Source organism: Psammomys obesus, unplaced genomic scaffold (genome assembly GCF_907164565.1).
Source record: "Psammomys obesus unplaced genomic scaffold, mPsaObe1.curated_primary_1811, whole genome shotgun sequence".
NCBI lineage: Eukaryota > Metazoa > Chordata > Mammalia > Rodentia > Muridae > Psammomys > Psammomys obesus.
Genome location: NW_026596034.1, coordinates 27,189,345 through 27,204,954, shown reverse-complemented (window position 1 = coordinate 27,204,954; position 15,610 = coordinate 27,189,345). Strand labels below are relative to the sequence as shown.

General features: G+C 39.9%; 1 protein-coding gene across 1 annotated transcript in view; it reads left to right on the top strand.

The window, feature by feature from the left end:
• The window catches only part of Glg1 (golgi glycoprotein 1), a 103,084-nt gene that overhangs the window by 47,434 nt on the left and 40,040 nt on the right, over positions 1 to 15,610 (top strand). The window contains exons 2-5 of the mRNA XM_055620827.1: positions 3,929 to 3,961; positions 5,157 to 5,243; positions 10,183 to 10,398; positions 14,338 to 14,541. Of these exons, the coding sequence (XP_055476802.1) occupies positions 3,929 to 3,961; positions 5,157 to 5,243; positions 10,183 to 10,398; positions 14,338 to 14,541 (540 nt within the window). The remainder of the gene's footprint in view (positions 1 to 3,928; positions 3,962 to 5,156; positions 5,244 to 10,182; positions 10,399 to 14,337; positions 14,542 to 15,610) is intronic.

Sequence of the window (15,610 nt, the reverse complement as noted above, 5' to 3'; positions counted from 1 at the left end):
AGAAATTGTACAGCATTTGGAACCCCAAAGTGAGAGGTAGCAGGCCAGGCTGTAGCATTGTCCAATCATATTTTGACACAAGGGGTTGAGCAAGGAAGTGAACATTGGTGATTGTGCCTTCTCAGGGTCACCTGGTTTTTCAGTCAGTCCCCTCCTGGACTTCTGACCCAGACTTGAGGTGATACGTACACAAAGGAGTGGACAAGCTCTACTTATGTCAATTCAGTTAAGTCCTCACAGGCTCATGTTTTACGACTTGTGCGCCTTAGTTTACATAATCAGCAGTATTCCTCTGTACATTCATTTCTGGTTAACAGATCACATGGAACATCCGAAGAAACAGGATAGAAGTAGTTTTGAGACCTAGGAACATGGACTCCGTTTTGATCCTGCCAGTAAGATGGAGGTTGTTCCTGAGATAACTGTCTCCTAACAGACAAACCAATTGTATTTGCAGAAAGGGTGTTCCACTATCCGAACCAGGTTAGCAAGGTCACAAGGCGCAGAAAATTCACTTACTTTTTATTCTAATTCCGCTGGTGACTGTATTGTCCCCACTAGCTAAGGTCCAACTTTCTGACTGGCTAGTTTTAAAAGGAGGATGGGGTCAGCTGCTTTAAGCCATTGAATTTTGGAATGTAGAGAAAGTGAGGAGAGAATGTTTTCTGTAAACAGAAGGTTTTTTGTTTTTGTTTTTGTTTTTTAACTGTAAACAGAAGTTTTACCAGGTTGGTAAGATTTAAAAGATTCGTGTAAAAGTTTTAAAGATGGGGGAAATTGACATTTCTCACAGAGCTAGAGATTTTACCCTGCTGAGCCATCTAGCCAGCCCAATATTTTTTTTTTTCCATTGTAGACATAAGGAAATTGAAAAAAAAAAAAATAGGGGCTTGTAGAGCTGGAGAGAGAGAGAGGAAAATTATTATGTATTATGTCTGGTGTATCATACAGCCTCCCCTAATAAAGACATTGTTTGGTTTGGTTTGGTTTTTTGAGACAGGGTCTCTTTAGATAACCTTGGCTGTCCTGGAACTCCCTTTGTAGACCAGGCTGACCTCCAACTCATGTAGATCTGCCTGCCTCTGCTTCCTAGTGCTGTGATTAAAGGTGCACGCCACCACTGCCTGACCAGATTTGTTTTTCTTTTAAACTGATGTTTAATGTTTACATTTATTTGTTTTATTTTCCAAAGACCATTCCCATGTGTGATTTTTTTCTTCCTCACAGTAGTAACTAGCATTACTACACTTTTGGATAAACTGCTCTTTTTGTTAGGCAGTAATTACAGATTTATTTTTACATAATTTTCAACTGTACCGTTTCACAGTGACTTTTACTCCACTCTAAGTAGAAATGTGGCCTCCGTAGACATTGACAGCAGATAAACTGAACTTCCTTCAGTAGTTCAGCTGTTAGTGAGTTCTCTTTCAGAACTGTTAAAAATGGCAATTTGACCAAGAGTTTTACTTCCCTTACCCCAAGACACATAGTGGTTAAGCTGAGCTCATGGACTTCGAACCCAAAACATGTAGGTACAAATTGTGTGTGACTAGGTTTCCTAACCTCACCATTGCTAGTTCTCCTTCAGTTAAAAAAAAAAATAGAGAGTAGTAGGACCTGCAATTAAAATCCCATCACTTCTGGGACAGGGGCAGGCATTATCTGTTTCTGGCTAGCCAGAGCTACATGCATAGTGAAATCCTGCCCCGGACCCTAATGAGAGAAAGAGAGAGACAGAGAGCCCTTACAGTTAAGAGGAGGCAGCATTCAAATTCCTGTCAACAAACACTTAGGAGCCCAAGGATCTGCTCACTAGCACAAAGTTAGTGATTCATAATAATAAAATGGTAAAAATAGAAATGAAAGCTACTTAAATTTTTTAAAGGAACTCAAGAATAAGGTCATTAAATAAAACTAAGTGTATTGTAAGTATAGGTAACTTGTATTTCCTGAGCTGTCTATCTCAAATTCTTGTCTTAGAGTCAAAGATCAGGGACAAGTACAAAGACATTTGATATCATTGGGTCTAAAAAACAAATAAGTTCCTGTGGAAAATACATATTCTTTCTTGTCAGTAATTCTGTCGGTCTTCTCGTGGGTAGTCCTTTTGTGCCTTCTTTGCCCCTCCCTTTTATTATTGCATTCTTATCTATTTTTTGTAGGCTATATAAAGCTAACAAAGGAGGGAATTGGGGTATGATGGAGAGCTAAACTGGAATGACAACACAAGGAAGGCACAGCATTGTTCCAGTCTTGAGCTCCTAACATAAGGCCAGGCTGGTATTACTGAGATTGGAGTATTGTAGGTCATTTCAGGGCACATGACTGGGCAGTTACAGAAAAGAGCATCCTTCCTGGCACAATCCCATATGTTTTTTTAAAATTTATTTACCTTATCTTATTTAATCTTAATTTTGTTATGTTTTTGGCTTTTATTTTATATTTATTGAAAATATGTATATGATTGGGGGTGGGGAGGAGGTGAGTGCAGGTACCTGTGAAGGTTAAAAGAGAACACCAGATTTCCTGGGGCTGGAGTTACAGGCAGTTACTAGACGTGGCTGCTGGCAACTGCAGGAGCAGCATATGCTCCAACTACTGAGCCAGGCTCCTCCTCAGAACCCTGAAATTTTTTTTTTATCTTAATTAAGTATTTTTGAGGAACAGGGTCTCTCACACTAAACCCAGTCTGGCCTTAATCTCACAATGTGTCTCAGGATGACTTCAAACTAGCATCAATTCTCCTGTCTCAGCCTCCCAAGTACAGGGATTACAAGCCTGAGCTCCTGTAGTCAGCTACTTTTATTTTTGAGGTAGGATCTTGCTATATAGCCCAGAGTGACCTCCAACTCATAATCCTGCCCTAGTTTCAAAGTGTTCTAAATTAGGTTTTAAATCATTATTGGACCTCATCTGTATTCTATAAGCCTGGGCATTTTTGTTGCTTGCTTTGGTTTTTGGGGAGGGATTTTTCTGAGGTAGAGTCTCATGTAGTTCAGGCTGGCCTCAAAATTGTGGCCATTCTTTTTTCTTAGCCTCGAAGTGCTAGAAATACAGGAGTGAGCCACCATACACACCTTAGTAACACTGGTTTTTAGATGTCTATTTTCGTCAATGAAACAACCCCCATACTCATCTTCTGTGTGATGTTCCGTTTTGTTTGAGACAGGTTCTCACTGTGCAGAGGTTAGCCTGAAATTCATATTGATCTGCCTGCCTTTGTCTTCTCAGTGCACATGGCTCAGGTTTAATTAATTAATTTTAGTTTTTCAAGACATGGTTTCTCTGTGCAGCCCTGGCTGTCCTGAAACTTGCTCTTTAACCAGGCTGGCCTCAAACTCATAGGGGTCCACTTGTCCCTGTCTCCTGAGTGAGTGCTGGTTAAAGGCATGTGTCACCACTGCTCAGCTTGTTTTTAATTCTATTGTATTGCGATTTGCCTGACTGTACGTTTGGGTACCACATGTGTGCAGTGCCTACGGAATCCAGAAAAGGGAATTGTATCCCTTGGACTGGAGTTACAGATGATTGTGGGCAGCCATGTCAGTGCTGGAAATTGAGCTCCAGTCTTTGAGACGAGAAAGCATCTCTCCAGCCCCTCCTCTTTAGCATTCAAAATTAGAAAATGTCATATAAATGAGGAGTCTTGTTGCTGTTCCATTACTGCATTAGTGTGTTTTCCCATTTTCACATTGTACTACTGATAGAGGAGGGATTGTGTCTCATATATACCTTTCTGGTAAATTTGTCCTCAGAAATCTGGAATGTGTGTTGGCTGCAGTTTACCCCTTGTACTGAAGAGACATACTTGATTAGATATTCGGGTTCTGGTTTTGACTTTATTTTTGTGGTGTTTGAAAACTCGAGCTGTTGGTTTTTTTAGTGTTTGTTTGGTTTTTTAAACATCTCTCTCTCTCTTTCCTTCTAGCCTGAGAATGAAATTTCTTCAGACTGCAATCATGTAAGTATGGATTTCAGTAACTCACCATATGTGCTTTGTAAATATGATGACAGATTTTGGGATGCTTTGTCATCTTTTTCTGGAAGCTTTATATTTTCTCTGATTCTACTAGTTTTAAAAGGATGATAAGCTTTGTTTAAGGAACTTTATAAATGCTACTTCATTGTAGAAACACAAGGTTTGAACGATAATAATTATGGCTTTTTTTTTTACAATTACCATATAAAAAGAATTAGTTCTGTGCTTCTCAAATCAACAACTTTATTTTAAAGTTCTTTCATTAAAATACCTATTGTGTAGTAGCACCTTCAAAGGAGATGGATACATCAGGGTGGCAAAACACCCCTATACATTAAATCAGTCAAGTAATTAACCATGTGACCAATGATTAATCAAGTGTTTTCAGGAAATAAGGATGAATTTTCTTGGAAACTAAAATCTGAGCAACTCTTTTTTTGTTTTGTTTGAGTTACTCTGTAGCCTTGGCTGTCCTGGACTTACTTTGTAGACAGTCTGGCCTTGAACTCACAGAGTTCCACCTGCCTCTGCCTTCCAGAGGGCTGGGATTACAGGTGTGGGCCACTTCCAGCAACTCTCCTTAAGGTTCATGTTAGGAGAGTGCAGACAAGCACCACCACATCCAAGCATTTAGGTCAGGCTTCAGAACCTTATCAGGGACTATTTTCATATTTAGGTTTCTTTTTTTAATACCACATAATTTTAAAAATTTTTTTACTTCTAATTAAATTGTGTCTACCTGTGGGTTTGTGTACGTGGATACAGTGTCCATGGAGAAAAGAGAGTGTTAGATGTCCTGGAGCTGAAGTTATAAGCAGTTATGAGCCTCAGAACCTGGGATCTGGGAATTGTCTTCTGCATGAGCAGTACATGTTCTTAACCACTGAGCCATTACTCCAGCCCCTGTACCTTGTAATTTTAATTCATAGTTTTAAAAACATGTCATGTAGAAAAAAGGACATCTCCACAGTGGGTGCTGCTTTAATTATGTTTGTATATATTTTATGCTTTTATTCATGAATGTGCTGACTTTTATGTGTTATTGAAAATGTAAATGAGCTTTATATGACTGTATAGTTTAGTTTTTGTCATTTAAAATAATAATTGATGACAAATTTCATGATGTTTTACCAGAAGGTTTTTGTTTTCTTTTGTTCTTTTCTTCTCTTGAACCCAGTTATTGTGGAATTACAAGCTGAACCTGACTACTGATCCCAAATTTGAATCTGTGGCTAGAGAGGTTTGCAAGTCAACTATTTCAGAGGTAAAGTGTGAAGTAATTTTGTGGATATTGTGATTTGTAAGACAAAGTGGAATCTGTTGACCCATCCCCTCAGTTACTTTTCCTTTCTTGGAGTTCTCATCTACTTGGCTGTACTACAAGAAGTGTGGCAGCAATTTTTTAAAAAAGATTATTTACTAAAACAAAGAAGGATGTCTAATTAGATTTCTTTTTGTGACTAGTCACTGACACAGTAGGATGAGATCAGGTTCTGGGTGTTTCCTAGATATAGGGTACAGCTGCTGAGGTAACTAGAGTAGATTTCCCTGAAGGCCTATGAACCGTCCTAAGTGATTTGGCTATGCACTTGGATCTGTTGAACATATGTATCAGGTAATGTGTATTAGTGTGTAAAAGGTTAACGGTTATTAATGTTTATGTAATTTTAAATTGAGTATAAAGACAAAAATAATTAATGATACTGCATGTCTCTGTACTGGTGTTTTGTTTTGAGGTGAGGTCTCACAGCATAACCCTAGCTGGCCTGGGACCGAGAGGCCCTCTACTTTCCCAGTGCTGGGATCCACAGCGCTCTGTGGGATGCCCCCACAGTTGACTAGGGGGATATTTTTTTTTAATTCGTATTAGAATTCTGCAATGCCAGATGTTTCTAACTAATGAAATGTAAGTATCAGAAAGAAAAAACTTGGAGTTTTTCCACACTACAGTTATAGACTTGGGTTCTTGCAGCATAGTGACTGGTCATCAAACTAACAAGTAAGTGAGGACCCTTTCCCCAGAGCACTTGAGGAAGATACTGTTTCCTTTATAAACCCGTAATTATGATCCTTGAATAAGTCATTTTGGGGGTGTGATACAACTTACTTTCTTCTTCAGACCTTCTCATACTGGATCAGATATTTTATTGTTTCAAAATCATGACCCCTCCTTGTACTTTGGTGCTTAAGAATAGAGTAGCAATCTCAAGAATTGTTTTTCAATTTTAGCTTTAATCCTATTTCAGAATCTCTTAGATGTCTATGTAACCTTAAAATCCCATGAGAAGAGGTATTTGCTTAATAATGGAAAGCTAACAAAAAATGAACTTAGGCTTGCCCTATGTGTGTTCCAAACTATCTTATAGAATTATTAATTACTAGTAGTTGTTGTCCCTCTTTTGGATGCAATTGGGTACCTGTATATAGATACAAAGATGCGTACACATTTGTTTGCCCTGTTGTGGTTCAGCAGTAAGTATATGCTGCTTGGTTGCCCTATAGAAATCTACTTTGGAGCATATACATGTTCGCCAGAATAATTTCCCTCCTTGAATTTGGCTGCCCTCCCTTCATTATTTAGTGGCAGTGTCTTCCTGTGACCTTTTCTGGTGTTACAGATTTATAAACATCCAAGTGCCAAAGACACTAGCCTCTCCCAACAGCGATGTTATACCGGAACCAGGAAAATTAACTTCCAGGAATCACATGATTGCCAACAAAACCTTTTATTCCTCCTTCTATCATCTTTTAAAGCTGAAAAAGCTTCTTAAGGGAGAAAAAAAATCATCACAATAATACCTACAAAGAAAGTTATCCACTTTTCATCACTGAACATTAAAACTACCTGTCTTTTCTCTCAGGTCAGACAAGTATGACTGAAGCATTTTTCTGATGATGTAATAAATTGGCTGCCTAGCCCCTTTTTTCTCCTGTGTGTGTGTGTGTGTGTGTGTGTGTGTGTGTGTGTGTGTGTGTGATATTCCTGGGAATCAAATCCAGGTACTCACACATACTAGTCCCCCATTCCCATTGTTAAATATTTTGATGACTTTATGCTATTTTTTCTGTTAATCTTAAAAGTTAATGAGCATTTCTTTAAGTGTTTTTCTCTGCCATTCTATATTCCTCTACAGAGAATTCTCTGTTTAGCTCTGTTTCCCATTTTTTAATTGGATTACTTGGTTTGCTGCTTTTTAGCTTGTTTAGTTCTTTATATATACTGGATATTAGCCCTCTGTCAGAAAAAGGGTTGGTGAAGATTCTTTCCCAATCTGTAGGCAGTCGTTTTGTTTTGATGATAGTGTCCTTTGCTTTACAGAAGCTTTTCAGTTTCATGAGGTCCCATTTATTGATTGTTGCTCTTAGAGCCTGTGCTGTTGGTGTTCTGTTCAGGAAGTTGTCTCCTGTACCAATGAGTTCTAGGGTCTTCCCCACTTTTTCTTCTAATAGATTTAATGTGTCTGGTTTTATGTTGAGGTCTTTGATCCACTTGGACTTTAGTTTTGTACAGGGTGATAAGTATGGATCTATTTGCATTTTTCTACATGTAGACATCCAGTTAGACCAGCACCATTTGTTGAAGATGCTGTCTTTTTTCCATTGTATGTTTTGGCATCTTTGTCAAAGATCAGGTGTCCATAAGTGTGTGGGTTTGGGCAGTGTGCATGGAATTTTATGTAAGAAGTGGGAAATAGTAAGATCTGAAGAGGACAGGAACTCCACAAGGAGAGCAACAGAACCAGAAATTTGAACACAGGGGTCTTCCCAGAGACTCATACTCCAATCAAGTACCATGCATGGAGATAACCTAGAACCCCTGCACAGATGTAGCCCATGGCAGTTCAGTGTCCAAGTGGGTTAAATAGTAATGGGAAGAGGGACTGATATAATCTGATTGGCCTGCTCTTTGATCACCTCCCCCTGAGGGAAGAGCAGCCTTACCAGGCCACAGAAGATGACAGTGCAGCCACTCCTGATGAGATCTGATAGACTTAAGATCAGAAGGAAGGAGAGGAGGACCTCCCCTATCAGTAGACTTGGGGAGGGGCATTCGTGAAGAAGGGGATGGGAAGGTGGGCTAGGGAGGGGAGGAGGGAGGGGTTTATGGGGGGATACAAAGTGAATAAAGTGTAATTAATAAAAATAAAAAATAAAAAATATTTTTAAAAAAGTTAATGAGATAAAAGGGGGAAAATACTATCCTGCATAATGATTAAAACTTCCTAGTCTAACTTTAGCTCTGGGTAAGGTCATGTAAAAACAAAACAACGTTTTGCTTTGGTTGTCTCAAATCACAACCAATATAGAGACTTCTGGTCAGATGTATAGAGATTCCCCCCCCCCACCCCCCGCCACCAACTAAGCTCCCAATTCAGTAGCTTGCACTAGACTCGTTTCCTCTAATTTAGTTCAGTTTTGACCCTGCCCATCTGAGATAGTGCCAGACCCCACAGTTGAAATGTTAGATACCAGCAGGAAGCCCTGGAGTAAGGACTGGGTTTCTTTTTTTCTTCTCTCCCTTTTCCTTATGTCTCTCCCTTTTGGAGACACAGTTTCACTCTATAGTCAAGGCTAACTTCTAAACTCAAAATCCCTTAGCTACAAGGTGCTGGTATTATAAGCATTTACTGCAATACATGATCCTGAGATGATTTAACTAGTTCTTCTGACCGGTTAAAAACTTGAGGTTCACCTAGTCTTATTGTAACTTGTTCTGCCATGTTTGGCTGATGTCCCTGCATGGTCTGCCCATTTCTGAAGGGAAACAGAGGAGGACCGGATCTGGAGGAGAGGGGAGGTGTGTGTGTGTGTGTTGGGAGACTGGGAGGAGAGGAGGGGGTGGAAACTGCTGTCAGGATGTAGTATGTAAGAGAAGAATAAACAGAAAAGAAAATTGGCACATACCTTTAATCCTAGCACTCAGGAGGCAGAGGCAGAGGCAGACAGATCTATGAGTTCAGGGGCAGCCTGGTCTACAGAGTGAGTTCCAGGACTCTATAGAGAGACCCTGTTTCAAAAAGGGAGGTGGGTGATTCCCATAATGTCTTTGACTGGTTGACTGAGGAGAACTCATTCCCTGGCTCCTTGTAAATGGCATTTGAAAGGATATAGAGCAGTGTTCTCAACCTTCCTAATGCTGTGACCCTTCGGTACAGTTCCTCATGTTATGACCCCAGCCATAAAATTATTTTCATTGATACTTCCTAATGTAGTTTTGCTACTCTTATGAATTATAATGTAGAAACCTATGTTTTTCGATGCTCCTGGGTGACCCCTGTGAAAAGGTTTTTGACACCGCTTCCCACAGGTTCAGTCAGAAACATTGATATAGATTGAAAGATACCTAAGTCAGGGTCTATGAGAAAGGCCTCAAGCTCCATGCCCCTCCTCCTGGGTGCTCCACCCTCTAGGAATCTAGCTATCCAGAAACTCTCTAAACCGTGTTCTTCCAGACTTTTGTGGAGACTTCATTGTATAACTAATATAAAATGGGTGGGGAAATCCAGGCAGGCCTGTCCGCACTCTTCTTGGTCTATGCAGCATTCTGTGGTGCTGACATGACCCCATGAATAAGAAGCCTCTTGTGACGTACTGCCTGGGAACCATAGTTGAGTCCAGAAAATACCATCTTCCAGTATTGAAAGACACGAAGTGGTAGAACATTAATGACCTGTCTCAACAAAGAGAAATCCTAGTTTCTGTGGCCTTCCTCTGGGGGAGGGTGGTTATGAGGAACCATGGGTAAGAGCCAAAGTCTATGTCTTTATCATATCATGGGGTGATGCTCTCCTTCCTTAAAATCAATGCATTTCTAAAATCCTCCTTTTTTTTGTCTCCTATGTAAAGAGCTTTTAATCTCAGAACTCAGGAGACAGAAGCAGGTGGATCTCTGAATTGATGGATGGCCTGCTACAAAGAGAGTCCAGGCCAGCCAGGGTTATACAGTGAGATACTATTTCTAGCAACAACAACAGAATAAGTTTCTTGATATGAATATGGGTTTTTTTATTTTACATGTGTAAAGCAGCCACCTTTCTTTCTTTCTTTCTTTCTTTCTTCCTTTCTTCCTTTCTTTCTTTCTTTCTTTCTTTCTTTCTTTCTTTTTCTTTCTCTCTCTCTCTCTCTCTCTCTCCTTCCCTCCCTCCCTCCCTTTCTCTCTCTCTCTCTCTCTCTCTCTCTCTCTTTCTTTTTTTTTTGAACAGATTAAAGAATGTGCTGAAGAACCAGTTGGAAAAGGTTACATGGTTTCCTGCTTGGTGGACCACCGAGGCAACATCACTGAATATCAGTGTCATCAGTACATTACCAAAATGACAGCCATCATTTTCAGTGATTACCGTTTGATCTGTGGCTTCATGGATGACTGCAAAAATGACATCAACATTTTGAAATGTGGCAGCATTCGTCTTGGTGAAAAGGTATTTACTGTATTTACTTCTCTTATAGACATGTGAACTTGGTAAATGAAAACCATTGTGTAACTCACATGGGAGAAAACTAGGACTTGAGTTGATCTTAAAGTTCAAATTAAAAGAAACTTGTAGAGGCACTTCCTACGATACAAGGCTGATTGGTTAATAGGACATTTCGTGGGTTTGTAACAAAAAATTTATACTAGCTATTTTCTGTGTTGCTGTAACAAAATACCTAACAGAAGCAATGGAAGACAGAAGGGTAGATTTATCTGGGCTTCATGGGCAAATACAGTGCAGTGAGAACCTGGCTTAATTGGTCATATTCCACCCACAGGAAACAGAGAGAAACAGTATCCCTTCATGGGTCATCTGTTCTCATCCTTCCTCTGCATAAGTGTGTAAAATACCATGACGTCCAATCTTGACAGTTTATTTTTTTCCAAAATGAATTTTAGAACAAAGAAGATACATTATTAAAACCTTTTGAATTTTCTAAGTAAATGTCAAAATGAAAGGGCAGGTGTCTAGAAGTGAAAGTATAAATGATTCACATCATGAAGAGAATAGTATGTGGCCACCAGATCTACTTGGTTGTGGATCTGTGCTGCAGCCTTCTTCTGTGCGTTCATTGATATATCATTCTAGTATTTCCTGCTTGTAACCAATCACCTTGAATAGTTGAGTCTTTCCTTCAGTCCACGGAGGTTAGCACAAAAAATAACAGAAATTTCAAACTAGAGGATGGTTTATTCAAAGGAAAAGCCCAGCCTCTTCTCACTGTCAGAGGTTAGTGTTGTTGGTTGAAAGACAAGAAGTGGGGGGAGGGAGGAAGGGCCGGGGAGAACTCATCAAACTTCTAAATGCTTCTAAATGCAAGATGTGAATATTTCTCAGGCAGACTTTTTTCTTAGCACAATATAATTAATAAAACTTTATTAGGAGTTAAGAACACACACTACTCTTGCAGATGACCTATGTTTGGTTTTCAGCACTCACTAGCACTCACATATATGCCAATACACACAATTTAAAATAAAATAAAAATTTTTTTAAATAATTGGTTCAGACTGTAAAGACATTTGCAGTCTACTGACTTTTGAGTTTAATTTTCTAGATCCACAGGGAGGTGGGAAAGAACCGACTTCCATAAATTGTCCTCTGAGCTTCACATATAACACCTGTGCAAATGCCACACCCTCCCAAGGCCTTGATTTAATCTCTAGCACAAAACATATTAAGAAAAATCTAGCCAAGCTCATGCCTTTAATCCCAGCACATAGGAAGCAAATCTCTAAATTTAAGGCCAGCAGATCTCTGAGTTCAAGGCATAGTGTGTTCTAAGATTCATATTGAGGTCCTGTCTTAAACAAAATGGCAGGGAGATCTCTGCCTGGTTTACAAAGCAAGTCCAGGACAGTATCCTACACAGAAGAACCCTGTCTTCAAAAACAAAACAAAAAACAAACAAACAAAAAACTCAAACAAGCTTCGAAGTTGCGGCGCACATCTTTGATCCCAGCATTCAGGAGGCAGAGGCAAGTGGATATATTTGGATTTGAGCCCAGCCTTGTTTGCAGAACGAGATCCAGGACAGTCAGGGCTACACGAAAAAAAAAAAAAAAAAAAAACAAATACGTAAAGTTTTTAAGTTGCTTTAGAGAATCTTATATGTGATATTCAGTAATTAACCCCTTTTTTGCATGTGTATGCAATGTGTTTTGTACATGTATACTTGCTCACATGTATGTATGCTTATATGTGTGTGTACATGTGTGTGGGATGGAGATGTTGGTGTTTTCCTCAGTCATTGTCCTTAAATAATGAGGCAGGAGCTTTCACTTGAACTCTAAGCTCACTGTTTGATCTAGTCTATCTAGCTACTAGATCTCTTCTGCCTCTAGAATGCTGGGTTTATAGGTGGGCCACTGTATCCTCTGGTTGATAGGTGAGTTCTGGGGATCCCAACTCTGGTCCTCATGCTTACACAGCAACACTTTATCTGCTTATCTGTTCAGCCATCTCCCAGAGGTTTTGTGGTTTTTGTTTGTTTGTTTTTATTAATAAGATTTCATGTGTCACAAGCTGGCATGGCACATGTTGAGAGCTCAAAACTTATTCTTCTGCTTCTGCTTCCAGTGTGATAGGATTATAGACCACCTTGTTTGATTTGTATGCTCCGACAGATGGAACCTAGGGCCTTTGTATGCTAAGCACTCTATTAGCTGAGCCACATCCTCAGTACACCTTTCTTCCTTTCATGTTACCCAGGTTTGGCCTCAGGCCTGCTGTGTAGCTGAGGCTAACCTTGAACTCCTTATCCTTCTGCCTCCACCTCTAAATCAGTGCTAAGATTATAGACCTGTGACAACATGCCCAGTGCACCTTACAGTGTTACCAAACACACAGCCTCTCAGTGCTGGGATTGAATCCATGAGCTGTGTATACTAGGCAAGCATCTACCACTGACTTACATCCCTACCTTTAGACACACAGTCAGCATTGTCAAATATTTGTATATGATTCAGTTGATAAATGAGAAGAACCAAAAAGCATAGAAACTCAGGTTTGGTAGCACACAACTACAATCTCAGTAATCCCAGTTCTGGTTTTTAATTGCAGTTGCCTTCTCTCTCTCTCTCTCTCTCTCTCTCTCTCTCTCTCTCTCTCTCTGTGTGTGTGTGTGTGTGTGTGTGTGTGTGTGTGTGTGTGTGTGTGTGTGATGGTACACAGGGAGATCAGAAGACAACTTGAGAATCACTTCTCTCCTACCATGTACATACCAGGGATTGAATTTAGGACATTAGGTTGGTGGCAAATTGCTTTTCCCAGCTGAGTCATCTCAGCCTACCCATCAGTTGTCTTTCAGGCTTGACTGAAAGCATTCTTAGTGGAAGATAATCGACTTTTAGAGGTAAATGAATAGGTATTTCTGCAGTGTTATTTCAGTATTGACATAAACTATGTTCATATAATAGCGAGTTAATGTAATTTCTTAAGAATTTCTGGCTATACATCTATGAACTACAAAATAATGTAATGACAGATATTTAAAGCCAAGTCTGACATAGTGGCTTACAACTTTAGTCCTAGTATTCACGGAGGCGGAGGCAGATGGATTGCTGTGACTTTGAGGCCAGCCTGGTCTACAAAGTGAGATCAGGACAGCCAAGTCTACACAAAGAAACCCTGTCTTGACTCAACAAACAAACAAACAAACAAACAAGCAAATAAATGAATGAATAAATAATTAAATAAATAAAGTTAAAGCCTACTGCTTTAGGGGGGTGTCCCTGACATTTAAACCATACAAACAAAAGTTTAAGATCTTATTTTTAGTTCTGAGTTATACCAAGATTTCTAGGAATCATGGCTGGAGAGATGACTGTGATTAGGAGCTCTTGCTGTTCTTATAGAAGACCCAGTTCCTGTGTTAGGCAGTTTACAGCCACCTGTAACTCCAGCTCCAGGTGACCTGTTTTCCACCACAGGACCCATACACACATCAGATACACATGCACACATATAAACAAAACCCTTTTTAAAAAACAAAAATCTTAAATAATTCCCAAGAATCCTATTTTCTTTTCTGTTTGTTTTTTTGTTTTGTTTTTGTTTTTCCAAACAGGGTTCCTCTATATATAGCCCTGGCTGTTCTGGAACTGGCTTTGTAGACCAGGCTGGCCTCAAAATCACAGAGATCTCTGTCTCCCAAGTGTCAGGATTAAAGGCCACCAAGCGTGGCTCTATTTTCCATTTGACACATGTAGAGCGTGTAGACACGTGTGCACGCACGTGAGCTTGTGCATGGGAGGGAGGATTCTTTGCTAGACCAGCATGTGCTTCTTACCTGCAGAGCCACCTGTCCAGTCTCTCCATTTTTTTAACCAAATGTTTACTTGAACCTTGTATGGTGAAAGTTTTAAAATATTGTTGCTATTTCAGGATGCACATTCACAAGGTGAGGTAGTATCATGTTTGGAAAAAGGCCTGGTGAAAGAAGCAGAAGAAAAAGAGCCCAAGATTCAAGTCTCTGAACTCTGCAAGAAAGCCATTCTTCGGGTGGCTGAGCTGTCCTCCGATGACTTTCATCTAGACCGACATTTGTATTTTGCCTGCCGAGATGATCGGGAACGCTTTTGTGAGAACGTGAGTCACCGCAAAGCTGGTTTTCCTTTCTTTTGAAATGTGTCTGTAGTGTTGTATTCCAGAATGAAATACACCCAACTCAGACTTCACAAATAGGAAAACCACTGAAGCAGAAGATTGGATCATCTAGTTAAGTTTGTTTCTGACACTCTAGTCACTTCTTCTACTTTCTCTTACCTTTCAATTTTAGGTTTGTTTGTTTGTTTGTTTGTTTTTTTGTTTGTTTCTAGGCAGCGTCTTTTTACAGAGCCCTAACTGTTCTGGAACTCACTGCGTAGACCAAGCTGCTCTGGAACTCCCAGAGATCCCTCTGCCTTTGCCATCTGAGTACTGGAATTAAAGGTGTAAGCCACCATGCTGAAACAATTGCAGTCCTTGAAAATCTCTTACCTTGGTTAGTTGGTGACCACACCCCTTTTAATCGTAGCACTGAGGAGACAGAAGCTGGCACATCTTGAGTTCAAGGCCAGCTTGATCTATAGAACGAGTTCCAGGACAGCCAGAGCGACATAGAGAAACCTTGTCTCAAAAAAACAGAAAAAAGACAGTTTATTCCTAGCAATCTTGTTCATATCCTGTGTCTAAAGCTCTGATACAGTACATTTTTATATGGTTTGACTAAGGTTAATAAAATAGATAGTGGCCAGACGTGGTAACAGGGGCAGGTTGCTCTTATGAGTTCAAGGCCAGCCTCGTCTACAGAGCTCCAGGACAGTCAGGGCTGCACATACAAACCCTGCCTCAACAGCCAAAGAGGAAATAGAGGGCATTTAACTTTAAAACCAAATCCTTGGATAGGGGCTGCTGATTTATTAGACAAATTTCAGCCCTTCTGTCCATATTTCCTCCCTACTTTTTCCTTTGCTTCCTTATTTTCTTTCTGTGCTGAGAATGGAATGCAGTACCTTACAGATGCTAGACCCCTAAGCTTTGGATCCACTTCACCACCAATCTGTCTTTTCTGACTCATCAAAGGGCTTGGTGACTTGTATGCCCACCCTTTCTACCTGCTGTCTTGAATTTATAATACTATCAGAGCCACTGATTATAAAATTTAATAATTCTGGCA